Source organism: Elgaria multicarinata, chromosome 8 (genome assembly GCF_023053635.1).
Source record: "Elgaria multicarinata webbii isolate HBS135686 ecotype San Diego chromosome 8, rElgMul1.1.pri, whole genome shotgun sequence".
NCBI classification, from domain to species: Eukaryota; Metazoa; Chordata; class Lepidosauria; order Squamata; family Anguidae; genus Elgaria; species Elgaria multicarinata.
The window spans coordinates 72,319,810-72,346,996 of NC_086178.1; the positions used below are offsets into that span (position 1 = coordinate 72,319,810).

General features: G+C 40.8%; 2 protein-coding genes across 3 annotated transcripts; one reads left to right on the forward strand and one right to left on the reverse strand.

Moving 5' to 3' along the window:
* Nucleotides 1-3,062: 3,062 nt before the first annotated feature.
* CUZD1 (CUB and zona pellucida like domains 1) lies at nt 3,063-15,488 on the forward strand. The gene is made up of 9 exons (XM_063133264.1): nt 3,063-3,144; nt 3,972-4,128; nt 5,787-6,001; nt 7,928-8,081; nt 10,518-10,756; nt 11,773-11,945; nt 13,382-13,767; nt 14,443-14,711; nt 15,325-15,488. The coding sequence occupies exons 1-9, from the start codon at nt 3,063-3,065 to the stop codon at nt 15,486-15,488; spliced, it is 1,839 nt and encodes a 612-aa protein (XP_062989334.1).
* Nucleotides 15,489-17,440: 1,952 nt separating this feature from the next.
* C8H10orf88 (chromosome 8 C10orf88 homolog) lies at nt 17,441-25,207 on the reverse strand. Of its 2 annotated transcripts, none has more exons than XM_063131590.1 (6): nt 24,957-25,207; nt 23,261-23,464; nt 22,385-22,457; nt 20,456-20,662; nt 19,036-19,511; nt 17,441-18,005 (listed from the first exon to the last, which is right to left on the reverse strand). In XM_063131590.1, the coding sequence occupies exons 1-6, from the start codon at nt 25,136-25,138 to the stop codon at nt 17,783-17,785; spliced, it is 1,365 nt and encodes a 454-aa protein (XP_062987660.1). In that variant the 5' UTR covers nt 25,139-25,207; the 3' UTR covers nt 17,441-17,782. The 2 variants fall into 2 exon arrangements, with proteins under 2 accessions (XP_062987660.1, XP_062987659.1); XM_063131589.1 differs by having other exon boundaries at nt 17,441-18,008.
* Nucleotides 25,208-27,187: the final 1,980 nt, after the last annotated feature.

Genomic DNA, 27,187 nt, shown 5'->3' on the forward strand with positions numbered 1-27,187 from the left:
GGTGGCCATTCTGCTTGTCAAGTTCAGCCCTTGCCCCTACCCTGCATTCCTCCACTTACCCAGAGCTATGTCCACTTGTGGATAAACTGAACCAAGGTCACCAGACACAAGAAACAATGTGGAGACCTTGGAGCAAATCGAAAAGTTGTGGTAAATCGACACCTTGAAAATGCACAGTTTGGGGTTGAAAAGCCCAATGTGGATGTGATATGGCAGCTGTGTCATATAAATAACACAGCTCCACTGTGCAGCCACTACGGAGTTAATTGGGCATACAGACACCCCCTCAGAAAGGTGCTGGAGAGGAAACAGTTCCAGGTAGAACATGTAAGAAACAAGCAGTACATTTCAGAGAACCCAGAAATCTGACCTAACAGATTTTGTTTTCCCTGGTTCTAAATTTGGGAACCAGTCATGCCTGAATGTGAGTAAAATCTATTCATGAACATTTCTGGATTGTCCCAATATGGGAACTCCTAGGACTAAGAGTGTAACAGATAAAGCCAGTAAATATAAAACATAATTGCAAACTAGTCATTGGCAGTTGATTCATGAGGATGTCTGTTTTAGACTTAAAGGTAGTCAGAGGGCAAAGTTGCAAAGCATGAAAGCTCCTTCAACTTTGTCATGCTTATTCACGTCATACAATCCAATCATATGCATCTGAACGTCAATTTTCCCAAGGCACTATTCATGTTTACACAGCTGCATGTAATGTTCTAATCAGAAAACCTCTCAATCTCCCATCACACCACCTTGAATATTTCCCTTGAATATCCACACAAGTGCGTGTGTTTGCATGTACACACACACATTAGCTATTGCAGTTTAGTTCAGAACTTGGGTAATAACGCATCTGTGGTTCTAGCAGGCTAATTGGTTAGCGTTACGGAAAAATGAGTAAAAATTATCTTTACTATCATAACAGTGTTCTCCCTGCAACACCAGTATTCTTATTGCTTTTTTCTTTAGTCTTTCTTGCCTTTTGCTCTTGATTCTTTTTCAGTATACTTGTAATCTCTGGTATTTCATAGATTTGTTGTCGGTTTTGCTACTTTTTTATGAATTCAATTTCCCCCTCACTTCTTGTCATTTATGGCCACGTTGTATTTTACACACACGCACTATCCAAAACAGCTTTTGTGTAGTGGCAAGGGCAGTGGGTTGCACTGTGATGCTTGCAAACCTTTTGCAACTTGTGACAGCCTGGGTGCGTACACAACACCACACTTGTCAGTGGCCATAAAGGGTATGAGCAATGCCATGGAGATTTTCCACAAGATGGAAGTGGCAAATGGGGAGAGGGGCCTACAAACAACAACAACAATTCTTGACCACTTTTCAGGGGCTTTTGTAGCCCATTGTGTGGAGTTCCACCATGAAAAAGGAAGCCTTCAATTGCATTAAATCTATTGTAATCTTGTAGGCCTTACGTCAAATCATATACAACACATACAAGATTGTGAGTGCTGCTACATAAACAGTATGTGCTAATGGGAGTGATAAGGGACTTCAAAATCCAATATAAACTTCTCCTGTTAACCTTCAAAGCTTTTCACGGTCTAGCTCCTTCCTATCTCTCCTCTCTCATCTCACACTATTGCCCCGCTCGTGCTCTTCGCTCCTCTGATGCCATGTTTCTCGCCTGCCCAAGGGCCTCTACTTCCCTTGCTCGGCTTCGTCCATTTTCTTCTGCTGCCCCTTATGCCTGGAACGCTCTTCCAGAACACTTGAGAACTACAAGTTCAATCGCAGCTTTTAAAGCTCAACTAAAAACTTTTCTTTTTCCTAAAGCTTTTAAAACTTGATGTTGTGCGGACTTTATACTGTTAGTTTTACCCTACCCTGTACCTGCTTACCCTACCCTGTACCTGTTGGCATTCTCTTCCCCTCCTTATTGTTTTACTATGATTTTATTAGATTGTAAGCCTATGCGGCAGGGTCTTGCTATTTACTGTTTTACTCTGTACAGCACCATGTACATTGATGGTGCTATATAAATAAATAAATAAATAATAATAATAATAATAATAATAATAATAATAATAATAATAATAATAACCAATGAGGGGTGGGGAATAAGAGTCAATTGCATTGTTCTTTTAATGCCATGGGAGCACAGGAGCTTCAGGATAGGCATGGAGCTCCCCTCATTCACAAGATTATTTCTGTTCTTTTCATTTCAGTGAATTCATGTTAAAACAATATTAAAACTATTTTCAAACAATTCAACCTAAAATCTAAAATATGCAGAACAGTGGCAGTAAACAGCAATTTAAATATGGCAAGCAAATCCATATCATTCGCTTTCAAAGGTTCAGGAGAACATCAAGATATTTTCAGCTTGGCACTAGAAGATTACAATGTCAGTACCAGGTGAATATAACTGATGAGGGAATTCCATAACTGGGATGCCACCAGAAAATGCCACAAGGCAGGAGTACCAGTAGCAGATTATTTTCCGAGCGGACAGGTGGCTTCATACGGGAGAACCCTCAAATGTTTGCTCTTGAGGATGTAGGTCATTTGTCCAGCCATAAAATTCCGGTGGCAGATGCTTATACCCCTCCTGATTCTCTACTGTCCCACCAACTGTGTTGTGCAAGCAGAATCCGCTGCTTGAGCAACGGATTCTTGGTTTATGGAAGGAGGCAGATCAGCAGAAGGAGCTCTAGTGAAGCGCTAAATCTCCCTTGCATAAGTGGTGGGTTCTGCTCGCGCAATGGAATTGGTGGGACCCATCGCTTGTGGAAGGGAATAGGTAGGGCAGAAAAGAATCAGGGGTGGGGGTGTAAGCACCCCATTGGATCCTGTCCAAGTTCTGTAGACAGTTGGGACAAGCATTTATAAAACTATCTGCTTATTCCACTCACTGAGCAAATATATAGCTGACTCAATACAGCATGAAACACCTGCAGCTTTCTCATGTATATCTCCCACTTAAGCTCAAAGACATTTCCAAAGATTACGCAAACTGTCATAGAACCATGTGGACTGGGATGATTACAGAATGCATAGAGTTATAAAAGGACCTGAAAAAGTGGCAATCCATTTTCATCAAAATGAAAGCATTCAGAGGATGTGTTTTCTTGGCATTTTTCTTTGGTTCGATTCTTGCAGAAAATAACCTGGTAGAATCTCAAGGTATGAATACAATACATGTTAACAATTTAAAACTAGGTATCATTAATATGCAACTGTTTTTAAATCACAATAATTGCTTAAGACATTAAAATATTAGGGCATGCCTAGACACAACTGATTACACTGGGAGTGATTTAAGCGTGTGATTTACTTTCAGATTGATAACAATGGAACCTAAAGTTACTTAAGTTCAGATGGATCCTAAGATGTTGTATAAAGGGTAACTTGGGGAATAATATCCAACTGTTTATATTTCATGTATGTTAAAACTTAATACTTTACTTTGGCTTGAAAGCTTATGCCACAATAATTTATTAGTCTCTAAGGTGGAACAAGACTCCTTTTCGTTTTTGTTGCAAGAGACTAACAAAAGTATACCTTTGGGAATTAAAATATTATGATTTATTTATATTTAAAATTATTTTAGGCTACCTTTGAAGGTAAAACTCTCATTTTAAATTTTCAATCTTGATTGTATTTTTCCCAAAGTTTCACAAAGCACGCCAAAAATATAAAGTAAATTGCCAATTTGGAGAGTTATGCAGTTATACCCAGGAACAGGAAAAGCAGCTTAAATTATACTTGGCTGCAATAGTCCATAAAGATTTTGTTTAGAGGTGAAAGCCACAAGGATGGAAGTACTACTGTTTCATTCTCTAGTCTGAAACATATTATAACATTTGCAAATCAAATAGTTAAATGGTTTTTTTTAAGATCTGTGAGATCTACCTGTTGTGTTCTTATTAGTGATTGGTTTCTAGATGGATTATGTCACGGCTCATCCATAAAATCCCACTAATAAATCATTGCTGATTTTCCAAAAACAGGGGATACTAAATGTGGCACAAAACTGGAGAGCGACTATAAAGCACTGATCCTTCCACTTGATGCCAATGCAAATTGTATCTGGCAAATAGAGAGAGACCTGAATGCAACTGAGAATAGTGGAAACCAAACAATCCGGCTAATCTTCTCTTATGTCCGGTGAGTACCTTTTAAATGGATTTTGGACAATGTAGCAGTAAAATCATAAAATAGACATCTGGGATTTATTTTTTTATTGTCAAGGAAAGCCTTCAAATACAGCCGAAGATACTTTGTGAAAATTGTGTGTAAGATTATATTGACATGGAGGCCTTAGCTAGACCTAAGGATTATCCCAGGCAAATGGAGGGGTCGTCCCTGCCTGCTCCCAGTATCCCTGTGTGTCAGTTGGATGTACAGGGATGATCCCGGGACAATCCCAGGATATAGGCCTGGTCTAGCCATGGCCGGAGATAGATTTGGAAGATATGCTTTGAAAGTCTGGTTTAGTCCAACCGCAACTGGTTTAGTCCAACCGCAACTGAACAAGCAAAAGAGAAAGATGGTTGAAATAACATAGAAAATTTGTTTACTTAAATATTGCTAGATTTTATTAATATACAAACACACATTTTCAATAGTTGTCATATATTATTCTCATTGCTGATAGAAACATATATCTTCAGGTGTGTGAGAAATTTACTCCATTGCTGTTGTGTTTGCTTTTCATTATTTTTTTTACAGATTTATCAAATTCACACCTTCTGGACCCAAATGCAATTTGCAGATGGAAATCCATACATTTCCAAGCTTGCAATGCTTTTCACAAAACAAAAACAAAATGTGTTCAACAACATGCACACATTTGAAAAAATGTGCAATGAAAAATGAATACATTTCCAAAATGTACATGCAAACCTTTGACGATGGGTGCATGTGTTTAAAGATTCATGCATTTAAAAATGCCAGCAAAAGTTGTGTCAATTAATGCGGATATTACAAAAAATGCATATGTTTCAGTGGTAATTTTTCTTTTAAATGGCAAGTTCATGCAGAAATGGGATGGACCAAGCTTGATCTCAAAAACCTATCTTGGCAAGACTGAGATTCATAGATCCATCCAGCCCTGCTTCTCCAAGAGCCAGTGTGGTATAGTGGCTAAGGTGTTGGACTGGGAGTCGATAGATCTGGGTTCTAATCCCCACTCAGCCATGGAAACCCCACTGGGTGACTTTGGGCCAGTCACAGACTCTCAGCCCAACCTACCTCACAGGGTTGTTGTTGTGAGGATAAAATGGAGAGGAGGAGAATTATGTATTTGGGATTATGCCTTGGGTTCCTTGGAAGAAAAAAGGAGGAATAATAATAATAATAATAATAATAATAATAATAATAATAATAATAATAATAATAATAATAGGAAAAATGATACAGCTGGCCTTTGTTTACCAGTTTATTTCTAACTAGACTGTGAATCAACAAGGTAAAGTTCTAAGCAGGTTTGTTGGAAATGAATCTTTGAAATATGTCTGTAAAATGTGTGCATGGTCCTTTTATTGCCTGCTATATTGTATGAGAAAGCAGGCAAACAACAGATGAAATGCTTTTTTTCACTTCCTGGGTTGGATTCAGGATCTGCTTTCATTCAGAGGAAGGGTTCTGCTCATGGAAGGTCCCTCTGCCTGCTTTTTGGGGACCCTCCGACATCCTACATAATTTCCATCCTGCCTGTAATCCATGTGTAAGATTGCCCTGTAATGCATAACTTTATGAATGCAAGTCAGATCCATTGCCATAATTGTACATATAATAACTAGTGAGGTCCTTTTTTCTGCTAGATTTAATCCGTCATCTCCATGTGCAAGAGAAAATATTGAAGTATATGATGGTCCTTCAACTAATGCACCTCTCCTGGGGCGAGTATGCAATAACGACAGCTCTGTTCCAGTATTTCACTCATCCTCGAGAACTTTAACATTCCGCATATCAACAGACTCCGCAGTTTTCTCACGAAATATCTTTGCATTTTATTACTTTATTGCACCAGAGTCAGGTAAGTCATCATCAGACAAACTTCCCTCACAGAACCACTCATCAATCACTTTTCTGGAAATAAATGAAACTTACTTGAAAACTAATCAGATTTAAAAAAAAATTAAAAAAATGCTCTGGTGTTTGTTTTAAATAACTTTCAGCATGGGAAGTGTAAAAAACTAAATAGCTGTTACAGTGGTACTCAAATTTTGTCTAGCACTTATTCATTTCTTGAGGATAAAGTAGTCCAATACTGGAAATTGAGCCATCTACCCAGAATTTAGCTAGACCTCTGACTATCATTATTGTCCTACCATTGTTTTCCACTCACATACAGGGGCAGCCATTACATAACATTAGGCAGAGTGAGACAATGGCCTCAGGTAGCAGATGGTGGGGTAGTGGTGGCAGCCTCCCAACTATTTCTCCTGAACTTCTCAGCTATTCCCTTCTGAGGACAGAGCTGTGTATGGCACACAACCTGTGCTGGGGCTCCTGAAACTAACCTCCTGCCTCAAGTGTGTTGGAGGACATTGTCCCATTGCCAGTATTGAAGAAAGATCCAGCTGTCAGTCCAGCTGGCTTCTGTATAGCATATGGAAAGGAGGCACCATCTTGTCCATTCCCTCAGGCAGCAATATATCGTGGGCTGGCCCCACTCACATACCGCTGAAGAGTCTAGTTTGTCATGTTTGATGTGAAGGACTAACATGGCCACTCCTCTGAAATTTGTACATTTCAAGTGAGACATCACATATATGTCAAGTATTTAGGGGTTATGGGTTGTTATGATGTTATGCTAATGAAGAATGCCAAAGCAAGTTTAACAAAGGTAACTATCATGCCCAATATCTGTGGGTCACAGAAACTCAGGAGAATGGCCTGCTTCTGATCAAAGTTATTTTGTTTTCTTGAAGATAACAAAATAACCTATTACTTATTACATATACAGATGCTATGAGAGCTTCTCTGTATATGAATCTACAAAACAGTTTAATATAGTACAACTTCCTCAAAGTACCGATTTTAAACTAAAGAAAAATCTAACCTGCTTATGAGGCTTTCTAAAAACTCTGCCTCAGGGAGCAACTTCAGAACACAAATTAGGAGTGCCAAATTTGGGAGATTATATTCATTTTATTACTCAAATGTATATACTGCTTTCACAGAAGTATCAAAGTGGTGAACATAAAATGCATCAAAACAACAATAATAAAATAGCATCATACCAAACTTATCAGCAGTAAAACTGCAGACTCTGCTGTGTGTTACAAAGCATAGCTGTCTGGGTCACACTTCAGGGAAACCCTGTGTGGAGAGAAGGGTTTTAAGAAGACATCTAAACATCAGATCTGTGTCTAAGGTCAATTGGTAAAGGGTTCCATATATTGCCCAAAATATGTTGTTCTTGGGCCTTAAAGGTACTGACTCCTGTGGTGACAGCTGGCAGAAAAACAGCTCTAAGATAATACCTCACATGTATATTGCACATACAGCAGTTTCTTTGTGATTGTGCCATCTTATCCAAGATGGCTCCAACCTTGAGCATCCAGTCTAAGAAGCCTGCACATAACACATGCGTGTGAGGGGGGAGGGACAAAGAGAGAGTTTTGCTGGTGTTCTGTGCTGATTACACCCTCATCTTCAGTTTGCTGTGTTTGTGACATGTAGAGCAGGTTCCAACCTAAAAGAACTTCAGTGAGCGTCTATGAGGTCTAACCTTTCCTTCTTCACATTAGCTACTGGAGTCTAAACCCTTAGGATTAAGGAACAGAGCACTGTGGATAGATGCCATGGTCTCCAAGCAACTGTGAGTCCCTGCACTGGCCAAAGGTGGGGATGGGTAGGAAAGTGAGCAAACCAGTTTGGGAAACTTCTCGATTACAATTGCTGTTTCTGCTCATTGATACAGCCTTTTAAAAAGAAAATGACTTTTCTTTTAAAGCCAACATTCCAAACTGCGGGGGCTACCTTACTGGATCAGCTGGAACATTCACCAGCCCCAACTACCCCCAGGCACACCCACCATTTGCCTATTGTGTCTGGCACATAGAAACCGAAGCAAAATCCATGATAAATTTAACCTTCAGTGACATTTTGTAAGTATGTTTGTGTATAAAAACATTTTTTACATTTCAGATTCACTTAGCTACTGTATGATATTGTATAGGTCAACAAGCAAGGGAAGAAAAAGTGGGCAGGGGGGAGTTTATTATTAGTTTTTCTGTTAAGAAAAAAACAAGATCATAAGATGAAATTTCAAAATACTAACGGCGAATGCAAAGTAAAAGTATAGCCATTGGTGTCCAAAATGCTTGGGTGTTGTTCTTCAAAATGAGTAGGACAGAGGGTGGAGCGGTCCGTTTCTGACCCTCTTGGGCTTCTCTAAATGAGCAATTTATAGCACACAAATGGAAGTTTGTGGGTCGATTAGATGGCATCATCAACAGCCAGGACGTTTCCAGTGATTTCCCCTGGAAATTCGGTGTTTTTAAAAACACAGAGATAATTCAGTACGTATGTAATTTATGATAGATTTATTCCGCCACTAGATGGCGAAGTTTCATTGAAAAGAATAGGCTGCAATAGCATTCCCCTTTCAATTCAAAACCATGTGGCCACTGCTGGTTGCTGCTATTGTAAATGCAAAAAGATCTGAGACCTGGTAAGGGTATGTTTTTTATATATAATGTAGAGAAGCCCCTTGCCTCAGAAATGCCTTGCTGAACCAGCTTCTGATTCCAACAGTGACCAGCCAGATGTTTCAGAGAACTGGCAACAGGGCATGGAGGTCACGGCTGACCCATGTTGATTGTCACCAGCATTTGGCATATCCCTCCCACTGAGGGCCAAAATGGATGCAACATGAAATGCATCTTTTCATGTATTGTTGCAAGTTTTAACTGTAAGGGTGCAAACCCATACATGTTTAGTCAACATGGCTGTGAATGCTGGAAGGTGTAGAACTTTATTTTTCTGTCAAAATGTACATAGGATTGCTCCCTTGGTCACTTTGGAAACTCAATTTGGCAGAAAGGTGACTCATATATTTTATAAATAAATAAAAAGTAACATTTAATAAGCATAGTTTGTTTTTAAAAATGTAAATAAACATCTGCCAGGGAGAAGCACCAATGAGGGAGTAGCTCCTAATGAAAACTGCAGCTTCAAAGGAGGGATTTTTCTCAGGATCACAGCAGAGGAGGAAACTATTAAATTCCCCCTCCACTGCTTTGATATCCATAACTATCATACTCCCCTGGACTCCCCTGTCCAAAAGATGCTATTTACATTTTTAACAGCTGGGCATATTAGAGGGAAAGACACATCATGTCTACATTGGTCCTGAAATAAGTGGAATTTAAAAGAGATTACATCATACCCTTAGATTCCTCGATAAAAACTCATGAGAAAATAACACCTGCTGGAATGGGAGCACATGTTTACACTTTCCATGGTAGTTTCTGTGAAGACATCACCTCTTATGGGTAAATTCATTATTTCTGAAATAAAGGCTAACATCCAAGGGCCTAAAGAATGATTCCACGAGCCCAAGAAAGCTTTAGATTGGTCTCCCCCACCCCTCTCCCAACATGGCAAATTACTTTGCAAGTGAGCAAACATGCAAAAGCAGTTTGTGACATGGAGTTTCCATGGAATGGAAACCACTTGCAGAACAATTTCCCCTCCCCGTGCCCTTGCAAATTCTAAATTTTATTTTTGCATAAAGCTCTCACTGCCAGTAATTATGTCTTAGGAGAAGCATTTCAACCTTTTAGAATGGATTAAAAACACACATGTGGACAATAGCATCACAATATAACAGAGAGAGAAATATCCAATGCATTACAAAAGTAAAAGAGAACAAATTAAATATAGATCAAATAAATCTATTATGACTTGCCCCTTCCCTGGGTGCAAGAGTGGACACATCTTTGAGAGCCAGTAGCCTGGTTCAGGTATTCCACTTGTTTGTAGAATCAACATATGACAGGGGAAAAGAACGTGACTTGGAGGGCAAATGTCTGCAGTTGGGACGCTTTTTTACCCATGTAGGTTGCCCAAGTGATTTAGACCTCTGATTTTCCAGGCTTCTAAATTGCACAGGGCATCTCCATGAGTAGAGATATCGTCCTGCTGCAGTTATTTACCTCTAACTTGTGGAGGGAGACCAGGACAGCAAAGGAGGGATAAAACTAACAAGACTCCTCATCCCTGTTCTCCCCTACACATAAGCAGAATGCCTGAACAGGGATGGTGTGGTGTGGTACTTAGAATGCCAGACTAGAACTGGAGCGATCCAGGTTCAAATCCCTTGTTAGTTAGAATTCTTACTGGGTGACCTTGGGCTAGTTGCTCTTTCTTAGCTTAAACTATTTCATAGGGTTGTTGTGAGGGCAAAATCAGGTGGAAATAATTATCTATGCTACCCTGCATCTATGCTATGCATATAATTGTTTTATAATTTGGAGGAAGGATGGGGAGGAACATAAATTTGGCTATCAAAAATTATTCTTTTTTCTCTGCATCTCTAGTCTAGAATTAGATGAGAATTGTCGATTTGATTTTCTTGCCATCTACAATGGTCCAACGACAGACTCTGGCTTAATCGCACAAGTGTGTGGCCGTACGAGCCAAACATTCCAATCTTCTTCCAACGTTATGACCGTTGCATTGTCTACAGACTATGCCAACTCATACAGGGGCTTTTCTGCTCGCTACACAAGTATACCAATATTGGTTCCAGAACCCAACAGTAAGTCTCATTTCTCTAGTGTATTGTATTGTATTCCTTGATCCAGAGGAAGAGGCAGGTAAGAAATAAATAAATATATTATTATTATTATTATTATTATTATTATTATTATTATTATTAATTAATTAATTAATGTGATATTTGACTATTTTTCATCTGTTTGCTGAGAGGCTGAAAATTAATTACATGGAAGAAATGCCAGCCTTTTCAATGGTGCAAGATGCACAGAAGAATTTGCTCACTGCATCTTCTCTGGCCTCTAAAAAATGGCAGGCAGTCCATCCTCATTTCCTCTTTCATATTCCCCATTCAAAATGGTGGATTACATTCTATCCAATGCTGTTTATTTTTACAGGAAGTTAAGAAGGGGTTCCCTCAAGTGACACAGAAGAAAAAGAGAGAGAGGGAAAATAAACTAGACACAAACAATAAATTCTCTGATGCCCTTATATTAAAAGGATGACATAGATATAATTTAAAATGAGTAAGCGTGCCAATGAGAAAGCTGTCCAAAAGATGCAGAAAGGTCCCCAATTGTTCTCGCGCTGAAGATTTGAACAGTGGGGCAGTGCAGAAATTGATTTATAACTGCAGAATATTTGTGCAACCTATGAACACAGTTTACTCATTTGCACAGCTGCTTATTCTTATTCCTTTAGTAGAACCATAAGAAGAACTCTTCTGGACCATACGAGACAGAGTATTATGAGACGGAGAGAAAAACTTCTCTCTTTCCACTTTTTCCACAGCATGCATATAATACACTGAAAACACATTGTATGCATTTAGGCAGTCCGCCCCCTGCCTCCTCCTCACCCTTCTTATTTAACAGATAACCACAAAAAGTATTTACTTGTCCTTTTTTCAAGGAACGGGCTTTGATCCTGCATCGAGGTCCCAGCTTTGTCGACACTGAAAAGGGAGGCAGTGCTGGTACCCACTAAGAATAAACAGGACGTAAACGGAGTGTTTGTGTTGCACCGGTCTGTATTGCTTGCATGGTTATTCTTTGCTTCCCCTCTTTTTATTGTCAGCATCCCTCAGTTGTTCTTCAGACATGATGACAGTTACTCTCAACAAGTCTTTCTTGGATTCACATGGCTATCATGGAAATGACTTGTCACTAAATGACCCAACTTGCAAACCTACTGATTTAAATCCAGTGACTTTTTATTTTCCACTCAACAGCTGCGGAACAGAAAAAAAGGTAAAAATAAGCAAACCAAAACTGAAGCCAATCCAACCCAAACCAGAGGGCTGTGAATCTTTCCTTCAAGCCTCCAGTCTGCCCAAAATCTTGTTTCCTATCCTGTCTGTCTCCTGCCAGTTTATTCTACTATCTCTGGATCTGAGCCTATCTAGCCCAGCTCATTCTCCCTATTTCCTGATCTACCTATACCAAATCTGCCAATAACACTCATACCAAAGCTAGCCAGACATGTTTTCATCTTGAGTATTGTGGCCTCAACTTGAGTATTGTGTCCAGTTCTGTGCACCACACTTCAAGAAGGATGCAGACAAGCTGGAGGGGGTTCAGTGGAGGGCAACGAGCACGATAAGGGGTCTGGAAACAAAGAACTGGGCATGTTTAGCCTTGAGAAGACTGAGGGGAGACATGATAGTGCTCTTCAAATACTTGAAAGGTTGTCACACAGAGGAAGGCCAGGATCTCTTCTCGATCACAGACTAATGGGATCAAGGTACAGGAAGCCAGATTCCATCTGGACATCAGGAAAAACCTCCTCTTAGACCAGTATGACAATGGAACCAATTACCTAGGGAGGTCGTGGGCTCTCCCACACTAGAGGCCTTCAAGAGGCAGCTAGATAGCCATCTGTCAGGTATGCTTTAAGATGGATTCCTGCATTGAGCAGGGGGTTGGACTTGATGGCCTTATAGGCCCCTTCCAACTCTACTATTTTATGATTCTATGAACTTCTCTTCATAACCATTCTCATACAAACACACACACAAATTATGCAGTCATTCTCTGTATTTGGGGAAATCACAGGTGTCTACACACTCAGTTCTGGCTGCTTAGAAAAGAGCAGTATTGTAAGAACTGTGGGTAGGTAATAAGAAAGTATATCATGAAGAACACCATAAAGATACTTGAGAAACATGAATGTCACTGAAGAGATGGAGCTAAAAAATACTCCTTTCTTTTCTTCAGTATAGAAAAGATGTTTATGAACCTTAAGATGTACATCCAAGAACATTTACAGTAATATCCACTGATATTAATCAGACTGAAGTTCTAAGTCCATGTGCTTAGGTTCCCAATGTTAGAGACTTAGGGTGTAGCTGGTTTACTGTGATAAGAGCTTTCATTGTTAGCAACAGCCTGCTTCAATGAATGCATTAGTGAACACATTTTTAGTTGTTTCTGTAATATTCAAATACTGATTTTCAAGAGACCTTCTTTGTCTTCAAATGCAGAAATGGCTAAATATTCAACAAGGGGCTAAATTTAAAAAGGCTAGACCATTCCTTAAAAAATTAACAAAACATGTGTCTAAATAATGCTAGCTTCTCCAACTTAAGCTAAGGCCCATTATATATGTTTAATTTTTACAACATACTTTCTTCTTCTAAAATGGAAGATACTACAATATTTACATGTTTTACTCCTGTCTTATGCAGAGTGAAGATAACACCATCACTTACAGTAACACTATCAATGCATCCCCAAGGGGTGATGTGATCACCCGTCAAAAACATGTCAAAATTACTGTTAAGTGTATAATGGAAAACAATTCAACTGTAGAAGTCATGTATATAACGGAAAGTGATGAAGTGCATAATGCAACTGCCATAGGTAGATACAACCTGAACATGTCCTTCTACGAATCCAGTACTTTCTCCAAACCAATAAATCAGTATCCATACGAGGTAGATTTGAACCAAACTCTCTATGCACAAGTCAGCCTACATTCCACTGATGCCAATCTGTTAGTGTTTGTGGATACCTGCACAGCATCACCAAATGCTGATTTTGGATCACCAAAATATGAATTAGTAAAACATGGGTGAGTAATTTCACTATTCAGTAAGATTCTCTTTTAGCATTAATAGAATTCTGGGTAAATGATAATAGAGAGAATTGACATAGTTTCTACCCACAGAGAAAGAGAGGAGAGGTGGACAAAGGAATAGTGGGAATAGCTGACCGCAGAGGAGCAAGCAAAGCAAAAATACGAAAGTCCAAAAAAAGACTTTGTTACGGAAGTCATTTTGAAGTTCCGTGGAAGAGAGAAATGGCTTGATGAATAGAGGTGGCTGGGGCCATTTTGGCTATTGGAAGCAGCATACCAATAGGCATGTAAAAAATATGGGTTGGACAAGGAGACAAATGGGGTTGATTCTAGATCAGGGGGGACAACATCAGTGGGTCTAGTACCCATTAGGGATTGCACCCCTCTGCCCTGCTGCACCACCAATTTGGTGGAGGTACTAAATAATTATTCTGTGTGCACTAATTGGGGTTGTTAATTAGAAGTATTCATAATTATCAATAATTGGGATGAATTACTTTTATCTCTAATAGAGAAAGCAGCATTAGGAGAATAGTCCATTAAAGTCTATGTTCTTGTAACAGATTCCTTTATAATAGCAACATCATTTCCAGTAAACATCTATTACTACTGGGAATGGACTCAAGCTACTGTTGATCCTTGAAAAACAACCTGGCCCTTCTATTACAGCTGTGCTAAAGATGACACTTATGTGGCCTATTCAGTCCTTGAACATTACGGGAGGTTCAGGTTCAATTCCTTCAAATTCCTGGAGCATGAGCCATCAGTTTACCTCCACTGTGAGGTTTTGATTTGCGACAGCACCGATTCTAATTCTCGCTGCACTAAAGGCTGCATCACTCGGAACAAAAGAGCGATTTCTTCCTACAAATGGAAAGGAGTTGCTATGGTGGGACCTCTCCGCTTGAAAAGAGACCACAGTTCTAAGGATCGCTCAGGTAGGTAGAATACAAAATGACCGCTTTCTTATGTTACTTTGGGAGGGGTTACATCTGCAGATTTCACTGATTTTAATAACAATTAAAATGATTTAGAAAAAAAACGGTAGTCAAAAGGATGGTTAAGATAATGGGCCAGCTCGCACAACTGGCATCAGTATGTGATGGATGCCATTGTGAATATTCAAGCTGTGGCGGGCGAGCATGTGGCTTAATATGATGTGTAAACCTGGGTAAGGTGGCTTGTTGCTGTTATGGGTAATAAGCCACCCAGAAGCCATGGGCTGTTCTTGGGTTCTGGGGTGGGTTGTAAACCATGGAACAAGCAACCCTGCCCAGGTTTGCATATCACAATAAGCCACAATGCTCACTCACCGCAGCTTGAACATTCGCAGTGGTGGCCAGAACCTATCTTGTGAACTGGGTCACTATCAGGCAACCAGTGTTGCTTCCCCTCCACAAATTCCCAATCAATCCTAACAAGCTGATGAAATTGAAGGGGATGTATTGCCAATGATTATTCAGATTTTAAAAAGTTAAATGCTAGTATATAGCCATGGAATCTGTGACCCACACTCTAACCCTCCATTTATCTTCTGCTTTATATGTTCAGATTCTTCCATTGAAGTTTATCCTGAAGAAAGCCAGAACACACAATCCAACAGCCTCTATGTTCTTACATTCATTGTATTGGCTGCAAATGTTGTTGTTCTGGCTGGTCTGGCAGCAAAGCATCTCATCAGTCGAGAACCAGGATTCAGATACCAGAAACTGTAGAGCTCGCAATGAGGATCTCCAGTTAGCTGTTTGAAACCCAAGATTATGTAGACTTGAGATGGAAGAGTATGCTTTTAAAACTCTTTCCTTTAAATATTACTTATTTCAAATAAAACAGGTAAACTTCAATGTACAATAACATCACAGTGGTTTTGGCTGCCAGCAGTTTTCAGGGAAATTGAAGATATTTGGAAGGATAATTGAGCCAGAAACTACAAAAAGACTTTGGCTTGGATACTAAGAGAGCAATCCTATAGGTCCTGGGACAGCATCCTAAGGATCATAGGATTCTTGTAAAAACGTTTCCAGAAGTGGGAGTGGGAAATCCAACTTCCTCCCCACTGCCCTCTGAGGTTGGATCAGCGACCTCAGAGGAGGGGGAAAGGGAGTGTTCCAGTGAGCAAGGGAGGAGACCAGAGAGGCCAGGAATCTGCAGGTCAGAGCCACAGAAATCCAAACTCATTTGATTCCATTGCAGATTTCTCCAACATCTTTAGTAATAATAAATAAGAACATAAGAAGAGTCATGCTGGAGCAGACCAAGGGTCCATCTAGTCCAGCACTCTGTTTAAACAGTGGCCAACCAGCTGTCAACCAGGGAACTACAAGCAGAACATGGTGCAACAGCACCCATCCACCCATGTTCCCCAACAACTAGTGTATACAAGCTTACTGCCTCTGATACTGGAGGTTGCACTTAGCCATCAAGACTAGTAGCCATTGATAGCCTTCTCCTCCAGGAATGTATCCAAACCCCTTTTAAAACCATCCAAATAAAACACAGATGGCTGCAAGGGGAAGGGCAGGACAAGAAACTTTCTTTCCACAAACTTTCTTACATTAAACTCATTTTAGGATCTAAGGCAGGGGGTGTTCAACTTCTTTCAGCCTGAGGGCTGAATTACATTTCGGAGCAGCTTTCGTGGGCTGCCTTTCAAAGGTGTGTGGGGCTGAAATTAAAAGGGGGCGGGCCCAAAATACCAACACATTGTAGCTTCAAGTTCTTGCTGCCAATAATTAAGCCTTAGAAAACTGCACGAAAACTGGGAAACCACCAAATCGTAAGTTATTATTATTATTATTTGGAGTAAAGGGGGAAAAGCCAATGGAAGGGGCATGTTCCCCTGGGGAACCCCAGAAGATGCATTTGGACTTATGGGCCTGAGGTTCTGCACCCTTGATCCCAAAACTTTATCTTGTGCATTAATATACGGGAGCCTGATCTTCTAAACTTCTAAATGGAGTGTGAATTAATGTCCCTAAACACAGAAGAATGAAGTATCTTACTCTGGCAAACTCTGGAGGTACCTGTTACTATTTTGCATAAACTGATATCAACTTTCATATAGTATGAACTCTGGAACAATGTCCTCAAACATAGAGGGCATATTGCAACTCTGGGATAAGAGATGAGTGGATACAGAACAAGAACTGGGGTAGAAATCTGTAGGAATGCTGCGTGGTGGACAAGCCAAGCTAAATAGGAATGTATCCATAACTGAAATACACTCTTCCTTTCCCCTACCGCATCTGCATTTCTTCAAAGAACATAGGCCAGTAGTATCCAACAGGGTGTTTACGCTCCTGCTGATTCTCTTGTATCCCGCTAATTCTGTTGCACTTCTAGAGGCAACCTGAAATGAGCGGAAATGCACACTTCTGGAACTTGCATACAAGAGCTCCACTGACCTGCCTCTTTCCAGAAATGAGTGTTTCCATTCATTTTAGGGTTTCCTCTAGAATGAGCTAAATCTCCCTTGCGTAAGCAGTGGATTGCATTTGTGCAATGGATTTGGCATGACCAACAGCTTGTGGAAAAGAATCAACAGGGGAATCAACACCCTGCTGGATACAGCCCATAGTCTTTTTACAAGAAAAACCCCTCCCCACAAAAGGATGGAATTTGATTCCTCTCTGTTACATTAAAACCTTAAAAACTGGTCAGATACTAATAAAGCTGTGAATTGCTTTATTTAAAGTACTTCTCCATAATTAAATATGAGAATAACATCCAAAAAGGTAACATCTTTTAAATGTTTATGAATAAATAAGTTATATGAAGATGTAAAAAATTATCTGAACTGTAAAAAATATTGGTTTGGTATTTTTGCAAGTTACAGATATACAAACACTAACATTAGTGTACAATACTGGGAAAATTACAGTAACAGGTATAATTTTTGAGGTTTTAAATACTTACAAGCTTGTACGCATACAGCTTTCAAAAACTTGCAAAATAAATACTTGCCCTTGGAAAACACATACGTTGAGGTTTTCCATTTCTCAATGATTGTCTACCTCTTCCCATTTGAGGTTTCTTCTCTTAAAGGATTATGTTCTTGTGAAACATTATTGGAATTCTGAACAAAATCCATTATTGCAGCAATTTTATTATCTACGTGTTCCTGAAGTTTCTGCATATGCAGATCAATATTCTCCATTAATCTCTTCTCCATCAGTTCCATGTTTTTGGAGATGAATTTTTCCAAGTAGAGGCAAACAGGTTGCTGTTCTGCACTGCTGGAAACAAATACACAAGAAATAAGCTAAGCTGGCCAAAATATAATTGTGCACCTTACTTAGCTATGAGTTTAAAAATGCCTCAATAGAAAGTTCGGCACTGAAAAATCAATGAGTTCAAGAAGTACGTTGTGAAACACCTAATGTTGCTTAGTACTCTGTATGCTAAGTTAGAAATCATAACTATTTGTCTCAGCACCAATTAAGCACAGGTTTCATGAACTCACACTGGAATCAAACCATAAAAATGTAAGATCAAATGTATGCTGGATCAAACCAAAGATTTATCTGGCCCAACACCCTGTTCCTACAGTGACCAACTAAATGGCTCTGGCAAGCCCACAAGCAGGACATGAAAACAATAGTACCTCCTGCTTGTGTTCCCCATCAACTAGTATTCAGATGCATACTGGCTTTGATGATGGAGGTAATATATAGCCATCATGACTAGTATACAGCAGTAACCTTATCCACCATCTTTTCATTCCAGTATCATATACTACATGGCAACTCTGATAATTAAGATTAGGGTGCAAATATAAATAAAAGGGACGTAGTAGGTATTTATACAAACAAGTATTTAAATGTTAAAATGGAAACATATAAAGCCTGCATAATGATGCATTTCCACCTTCAGTAAGTACAGGTATGAGTCATGTTCAATCCTTAGGCTATCAAGAACAACCTCCTCTCTACGGTCCTTAAAGGATGCCTTTAACTATGGCCATAATGCAGCCTTTCTGGAGTCCTTGCCATCAGAGAGAGATGAATTTACTAGAATGATTCCTGTGAGCCTGAGTTGGACAAGTCAGCATTTTCAGAGTCTGATCAGCCAAATAAATGAGTGCCCTTAGTTCCAACATGTTCAAGAGTAAAAAATAAAATAAAAAATCACTTGTAAGGGGGAGGGGGGAGTTGCGACCTATTAGTTATCTGGTCCACTTGCCTGGTGAGGCCAGATATATTTTTCCAAGGAAACTATTGTCAGGGTAAAAGAAGTTTATAACATAATCCAGCCAGAACTCACCTAACAGTTTGAATCCCCTGATCTTCAGATACAGAATTGTTCTCACATTGTTTACTCCTTTCGTCTATTCGTAGACGATTGACTTGACCGCATACAGTCTGAAGCAATGGAAGCAGCAGCGTGGAATTGGGCATATCTGAGTTTTCTTTTCCTTGCTGTTGTAAAAAAGACGACACCAAGCCTTTAAAGTTATTTTGAGAAACTACAGCACTGGGCTGTGGAGTCTGAAGCCCTGGAGGCTCAAACATAGGCTCTGTACCAGGAGCCTGTTTGTTCATATCGGTGTGTATCTTTAAGTCTTGTAGAAGTGTTCCAGCTGCTGAATTAGCTTTTAGAAAAGAAGGCCCATTGGGCACGTGGTCTAATCTCCCAAAATCAGGTGATTTTTTCAATCCATCAATGGCATGGTTATTTTCAGATACAAGTCCATTTCTCCCGAGTATATTTTGTAACTTGCCTCCAAAAGGAAGTCCATTCTAACGGAAATAAAATGTATGGATACATTAATAAGTTATATATAAAACCCCAACATTCAATAAGCATCTCCATGGACCTGCCCATCTTGAACTGGCACCTTGGGGTTGATTACCATTTCCCTTGCTGCCGTGGCACCCTATCTTACGCTGCCATCACTACCATCTGCTGAATGCTCTGCTCATTTAACTATATCATACTGAGCTCAAACATGCGCTACTCATTGGCTCCTGGCCGCCTATTATTGTTTACAGAAATGTAGACTCCATTCATTATAGTTTTATTTTCAACATAATAATTGACACAGGGAGACCAACAACTACGTTAGGAGCTTCTAGGGGAGTAGAGTAAATGTAGGAATGAAGCAGAACAGTGCCCTGAATATGGGATTGATGAAGGCAAAAGAAGAGGAGACAGCTAGGAAAGAGGAGAATATATGGCATTTTCACTGCAATTTCCTTCATTGTCTATTTGCTCTAGGATCTTAGAGGTGTTTTAAAGAGGTAACACAATTCAGAGTGGCACAATCCCACCGTGACTACACATACAATTTATCTATGTGGGCCGAGCACGGAAAACTCACAATATATAGGCCCTCCCTTCACCACCTTATACCCCAGAGGCCCTCCAGAGCTCCCCAGAGACCACATCCCTTCCTCTGGCCCTATGCTCTTTCCCCTGACCATCAATCATGTGGTAGTTCCCCCAGTTTTTCTGCATTGCTCCCCATTCTAAAAGGTTGAAATTCCTTTCCTAATCTTAAATTACTTACAGTAAGAGCTTTAAGCTAAAATATGACAATATTTTTGGCCCCACCCACCATAGAATAAAGCCCCCGGGGGTTCTCTGAAATGGGATTTGGCTCTTGAGCTGAAAGAGGTTCAACACCTCATTATACACCATAACAATGGTCATTTCATATAGTGTTTTATAAACAGTAACTCACCTTCTGTTGAAAACGAACCATATCCAGAAGCTGTTGAGCACCAGGTGATAGTTTTGATCCCATGGATTCCATTATAATTTGTACTTTGTCTAGGTCTATTCCTGATCCTAGTCCAGCAAAGGCTGGCATAGGTTTTGTACAAACTAATTTGACTTGGACTATGATTTTACTGAGGAGTACTCTTTCTTTTTCACTGATGGACAGTAGCTAGTGAAAAAAATAAGATGATAATTATGTTAATGTGTTAATTATTCTGACAAAATAGTATGAATTCTGAGTATGAGACCTGGTATAGAAAAATCTCTTTTTGAAAGGTGATTATTAAGGAGCTGCAATATCTGGCTGCATTTGTATGATGGCTAAGCGATAATTTAGTGCGACATGAACAACTATAATTTAGTGCGACATGAATAACCCACAACAAACCTTGGGCTCATGCACTCCCTACAATGTCTTCCACCTGCGCAAGTGGGAGGAGATGTTTGGAAGTGTATATTCCCATGTATATATTGAGGAGGAGGAGGAGCAGTTCCAGTTCCTCCTCACAGCCTGCCTTCTGTCACCATGAAGAGCAGGCAACTGACATTCCTCTCTGATTTCTATGCCTTTCATAGCTCATGCTACTTCCTGGTATGGAAGTGGGACTGAGAAAGAAAGTGAACACGGTAACATGAAAGCGGGAGTAGGCCCTGGCTGCTGCTGCTCTTGCTCCTCACAGCTGCCTAGCAGGGCAACAGGGTCTTTATTCATATAGAGCTCTCAAGCTTGAGGGGCAGAGTGGTAAAACACTGCATGCAGAAGGTCCCAGGTTCAATTCCCAGTACCTCCAGGTAGGGCTGGAAAAATTCCTGCCTGAAATCCTGCAGAGCCGCTGCCAGTCAGTGTCAACAATACTAGGCTAGGTGGACCAATGGTCTGATTCAATATAAGGCAGCTTCCTGTGAGGCATTCCTTTAGGAAAAGAGACACCCACACACACAATTGAGAAAGGGCTCAGTTCCTTGTTTCAGGCCTAACATCATTGGTCAGCTCTGGTCAATAATTGGCCCCCTTGTTAACAGACTGGAACCCGCCAATTTCTGACCATACCAGTTATTGACATCAGGTCTGGCACAACTACAAACATGCAGGCATTTAAGTGCTATATTAAAGACATTGCTGGGAAGACTGCAGTTTTGAAAGTTAGCTAAGAAATGCATTTAATTTAATAAATAATACTAATGGATCCATCGTTTTAATATCTGTTAATGTAGCACTAGTATGGTTTTCCAAGTGTATTCTGTGACAGAACATGGAAATATACATCACGTCAGCAAACATGGGTCTCCAACCATGTGTCTGCTGAATGAGGAGAACATCTCTCCAGACCAGATTTACCCCAGCTAGGTTGATCTGGTTTCAAAGCCCAAAAATGGGGGACTAAATAGTCAAGCAGGGGTTGGGGACTAAACACTGTAGAGGGGTAAATACCCACCCAGCTTGCCCGCCATTTACTTTCTTTAGGAACCTGTGCTTGCAGTAACCCCTATTTGGAATCAGGAAGGAATATTTCTTCAGAACAGACTGCTTGGAAATTCTGAATATTATCTATCTCTCCCTGCAGCATGTCTTGCTTATACTATCTTGTTCACTAAACTTTAATGAAAGTACTTTTTGGTCCTACCCAAATTCTCTGATTTACAAGAGAAAAACTTCAATTAAAATTCAGGGTTTTTTTATAGACACAAACACATACACACAAATCTATTTATTTTATCAGCAGGAATAAGAGCTCCATTTGAAAATGTACCTCCTTACTACATTTCCTCCTTTTATTTTTTACAATATTCAAACTGAGCAAGGCATGGTGTTTTTTTTTTCTTTTATTGATCACCATCTTTTTTAAACAACAACAACAAGAATAATTTAAAAAATAATTTGACTTCCTACCTTAATCTTACAAGAGGCTGTGGAGCACTCCAATCTAAGATATTTTTTGTATAAAGTAACTTGGTCATTTTTGCTAGAAAAATAAAATAAGTGAGCTGTGAAAATTCTATATAACAATGATACATAAACTTAAAGAGCTTTTTGCAAAAAGTACTAGATAGATAAGTCCACTGGTCTCGTTCTGAAAACACTTGTCTAAGGCCCAGTAAAAAGGCAACATTTACAAATGCCTAAAAATGCATTAGGCCAGATGAGATTTAAACATCATAGAAAAAATTATTTACTTAGGCCACAAATCCAGAGAACCCTGTGCATGTGAAAAGCACTTTCACAGATGCAGACTGAATGTTGCCCATTTCCCCTTCCAGTGGCATCCCCTCGTACCATGTTGAATCCTGCTCTAGAGGGTCCGCTGACCTTCAGGAGCAATTTTGGGGCAAGGAAGGGAAAGCCCCAGTGTACACACAGCACTTTGGGGCCCTGCCTTTGCTTACAATCCTGATATTCAACTCAAATTCATGTTAAGAACACTTCAGCAGTATAGAAATCTAATTAATAAATCTAGGTTCTTGAACTGGTCTTCTTTGTGACTAAAAACTAACTTGAGACCTGACCTTAAAAATGATCTCCTTCCAAAGTAAAATGCCAGGCTTGTGATGCACAGAAACTACCTCATGATCAGAAAAGGAAAATTGTGTGAACTAGATACACAGTTTTTTCTTTGAGCCTATCACTGTGCCACAGATGATGAACATATGGAAAATCTTTGTGAACTAGTAATACCTGGAGACTTATTTGCAGGCCTGACTGTCCCATCACTAGTTCGTAGATTGATTCAGTGATGTTGAATTCAACAAAAAGGACAAAACTACTGACCTGCCATGTTCAATGGTAAAGATTTTCTCTCCCCTCCCAGTTGCACAGTATTCTTCTCCTATGTAGACTTCCATGTTCCGCGCCTCACTCACAATACCAAGACCAACAATTTCTTCAGATCCATGGGGGTCACAGTGCAAGTACAGTAAACATGGAGCGATACTGTCATTGTTTAAGCGTCCTTCAAGAAGCACAACATTCTCACTAGATGAGGTGGGGGGAAAGCTCAGTTTACATTATGCACTTTAAAGCATCAATAACTCCAGGATAGTAAACTTGTTAAATCTAATTCGCAACAAATAGACTGTATATGACAACAGTCTGAAAATATTTAACCAACAGCTCAACATTTACACGTATTTTAAATTATTCACCTTCCAACGGTTAACTGGTGGGCAGTGCTGTATTTTAAACTGAGATTTGAATCTGTGTGTCTCAACTTGACTATGGGCTCATAGTAGGAAGTAAGTCCCACTAAAATCAGTACGATTTACTCCTAAGAAAGATGGAGAAGCAGTGGGAACATGGGGGATCCATTATGTCATTGTCTGGACCACCGTAAAATTCCACGAACGAGGCAGTGCAATTAAATGATAAAGGTCTTGTCTGGAAGCACCCAAAATCCAACTATTTTTTGAAAAAGATGGAAGAGTAATGCAATCTCCACACGTGTAGATGTCCTTAGTGCTATTCTTTCATCTTTGTTTGAAACCTTTGTTTCATAGGTTTGCACAGCTATGATATGTGCAAAACTATCATAGCTGAGCACATATTCAGTATAAACCGTTGCAATTGGTGCCATTTTTTCAACTCTTTATTGGTTTTTCTAATTGATCTTTCAAGTAGCACTAAAACAGTGTTCTGGCTGTATATATGAATAAAATATTAAAATAGCAAACACTTTAGTGTTATAGTGCTTTAACCCTATAATACACACACAGACACCCCCATATAGCCACCAGCAAGTTGGCTAATGGTAATGACCAAAAAGGTCTTTTAAAACGATTTTTTTAATGCTATGCCCCTATAATGCTGGCTTTTTCTTTAAAAAAAAATTTTTTTTTAACAAGTCATTGCCATTAACCACCTTGCTAATACAGCAGTGAACTGAAATGGCTGTCCTTCCACACCATCATTTTAGATTTATATATTGCTTTGTTGAAGCAGATTCAATCCATGAATCTTACACATGTCTACTCAGAAGTAAGTCCCACCAAGTTCAATAGGACTTACCTCTCAGTAATTGTGCTTACGACAGCAGCCAACGGGTTGAATCCAATGGCTCCCATTCATTTCAATGGCTCTACTCTAAGGCTAACATTGGATTCAACCGTAAAACAGCTAACCTTTCGGGGGAGGGGGGGGGCACAAGACCCTGCGGCTCCTTTCGCTTTGCATTTGCTCAGTTTGAAGGGGGAGACGGGGAGGGGCGAGTACAAACCTTTGGCAGGGCAGCGTCGCCGTGGGGACGAGGGCCCTTCACCTGGCTGCCATCCGCCAAGGCAACCGAGGGCATTTCCCACCCCGCTCCCTTCCACCGAGCGCCACACTGTGGCCTCCTCTCCAGCCGCCTGCGCGCCCGCTCACCTGGGTTGCCAAAGGAACGCAGGCCCTGATCCTGTGGCGCCCCCCCCTCCCCGCCCCACATCTCCTCACATCTTCCCCGGCCCCAATCCAGGGCGCCCTCCTTCCTCACCCGTCCGGCGGGGGCCCCAAAAGCTCCCAGGCGCCGCCGAATTCCTCTTCCGAGACGAGGCGCACGACGCTCGCCAGCTCCGCCCGACATTCCCATGAGCAAGCGGCTGAGATCCGGCGACTGCCAGCGACGAGAGCTTCTTCGCCCTGAGAGGTCGCCGTCAAGCCGCTACTGCTCGCCATCGCAAGTAAGAGCAGCCCCGACCCTTGGTAGGAAGCTGCCGCTTGCCTGGACCAAGGTCAGGCAACGAGGACCTTTGCGGAAAGAGGGAGGTGGAACTTAACTTCGAGAGAGCGCGTTGCTCGCCGGACGCTACTCCCGACTGGAACTTCCGCCCTTCTGCAGCTTCAACCATAGATATTTATTTAATTCTAGTTCCCTGCCAGAGACATAGGAAGCATTTGGCTGACCATAGAGAGAAGGACCCGTTCTTCGTCACTTCTGCAGCCTGGATTTCCTGGTTGTTTTTGTTGCCGTAAGGAAATGGCACCAGGGCTTTATCGTAGCAGTGATTTGGCAGCGGCGTGTTCCCACCTCCCCACCCCAAAAAAGTAGAAGCAAAGACAGAAGTTCTTTCAAACTCAGGTCTTCTTGTGTGGGGAAAGTGTGATTCGTTAATTATTTTATTTTTAGATTTTAATGTTGTTTTAAATGCGCAGCAAATGCTTGCTGCGCTAGGAGGGAAGAAACAAACTGTTCAGTATTACTGCCGCCCCCCAAAACGGGGAATGAGAGTGCTTTATAACAACCCTACAAGGTAGTCCAGTTTTATTACCCTTCCCCCCATTACAGGTTGAATGGGGAAGACTTGGTGTGAGCTAGAGAGGACCTATTCAGGCAACACACTAAGCCATGGTTAGGCTGCTTACCCTTTTGCAGCAAATGGTTCGTGAGCATGTTTAAACCGTGATTATTTATTTTATTTATTTATTTAAGGATTTTTATGCCGTCATTCAGCCAACAAAGGCTCTCACAGCGGCTTACAAAAGTATTTCTTGACAGTCCCTGCCCACAGGCTTACAATCTAAAAGACATGACACAAAAGGAAAGGGGATTGGGAGGAGGGAGGAGGAGGAGGGGGAAAGGAAAGCAAATTCAGGCACTACATTCTTAGTTGCAAAGTTCAGCAGTGACAGTTGGTAGCAGGAGGGAGGGGGCTCTCAGCTGGAACTGGACCCAGGCATGATGGAGAGGTGCCTGGCTGCTGCTTCCTCCCTCATTGGAGGCCTCTGCAGAGACAGTTGGCAGCAGGAAGGAGGGGGCTCTCAGCTGGAACTGGACCCAGGCACGGTGGAGAGGTGCCTGGCTGCTGCTTCCTCCCTCATTGGAGGCCTCTGCAGAGACAGTTGGTAGCAGGAGGGAGGGGGCTCTCAGCTGGAGCTAGACCCAGGCATGATGGAGAGGTGCCTGGCTGCTGCTTCCTCCCTCACTGGTGGCCTCTGCAGAGACAGTTGGTAGCAAGAGGGGGGCTCTCAGCTGGAGCTGGACACAGGCACGATGGAGAGGTGCCTGGCTGCTGCTTCCTCCCTCACTGGTGGCCTCTGCAGAGACAGTTGGTAGCAAGAGGGGGGCTCTCAGCTGGAGCTGGAGCCAGGCATGATGGAGAGGTATATGTAGCCACCGTGGTTAGGAATAGTTCACACAACACACCATAATATTTAGCTCAAAATGCTTAACCACCATGGCTTAGCATATTGTCTGAACAGGGTCAGAGAGAGAATTTGGCAGCCGTCTCCAACCCTCATGCCCTCCAAATGTTTTGGACTTCAGCTTCCATCAGTCCTAGCCAATATGACCAATATTCAGGAATACTGGATATTGTAGTCCAAAGCATATGGAGGTTAGTAGGTTGGAGAAGGCTGGGCTAGGTCAACCCTGTAATGTAATCCACTGTTAAACATCTCTTTTGTAGTCAGAAGTGTGGATTACAACAAATCTGTATTATGAGTTTGAGATTTCAGATGAGGCACTGCTGAATTCTCTAATAGAATCTTTAAAAACTCCACACTATATCTATTTATAAATACATAGTCACTGGTAGAGGTCGGCGCTACAGTACACATATTATAGAACAATTGGAAACAATAGAGCAATTATGTGGGATAGTTTAAGTTAACTCATTTTGCTAATAGTGTTAGAGGCTATAATCCCATGGACACAATTACCTGGGAATACGGGTGCTTCCAAGTGCAGGAGCCCTAGTGCTAACATTTAGAAAGAATTCTGTAGCT

Excerpts from the sequence above, each read along its gene's own strand:
- CUZD1 (XM_063133264.1), top strand. The coding sequence starts at position 3,063 with ATGAAAGCATTCAGAGGATGTGTTTTCTTGGCATTTTTCTTTGGTTCG. Across the intron at positions 4,129-5,786 it reads CTAATCTTCTCTTATGTCCG|ATTTAATCCGTCATCTCCAT; the intron begins GTGAGTACCTTT and ends TTTTTCTGCTAG. Across the intron at positions 13,768-14,442 it reads TATGAATTAGTAAAACATGG|CTGTGCTAAAGATGACACTT; the intron begins GTGAGTAATTTC and ends CTTCTATTACAG.
- C8H10orf88 (XM_063131589.1), bottom strand. The coding sequence starts at position 25,138 with ATGGCGAGCAGTAGCGGCTTGACGGCGACCTCTCAGGGCGAAGAAGCT. Across the intron at positions 23,465-24,956 it reads TTGGGGCCCCCGCCGGACGG|TGAGAATGTTGTGCTTCTTG; the intron begins GTGAGGAAGGAG and ends CACCTCATCTAG. Across the intron at positions 19,512-20,455 it reads TGGTTCGTTTTCAACAGAAG|AATGGACTTCCTTTTGGAGG; the intron begins GTGAGTTACTGT and ends TATTTCCGTTAG.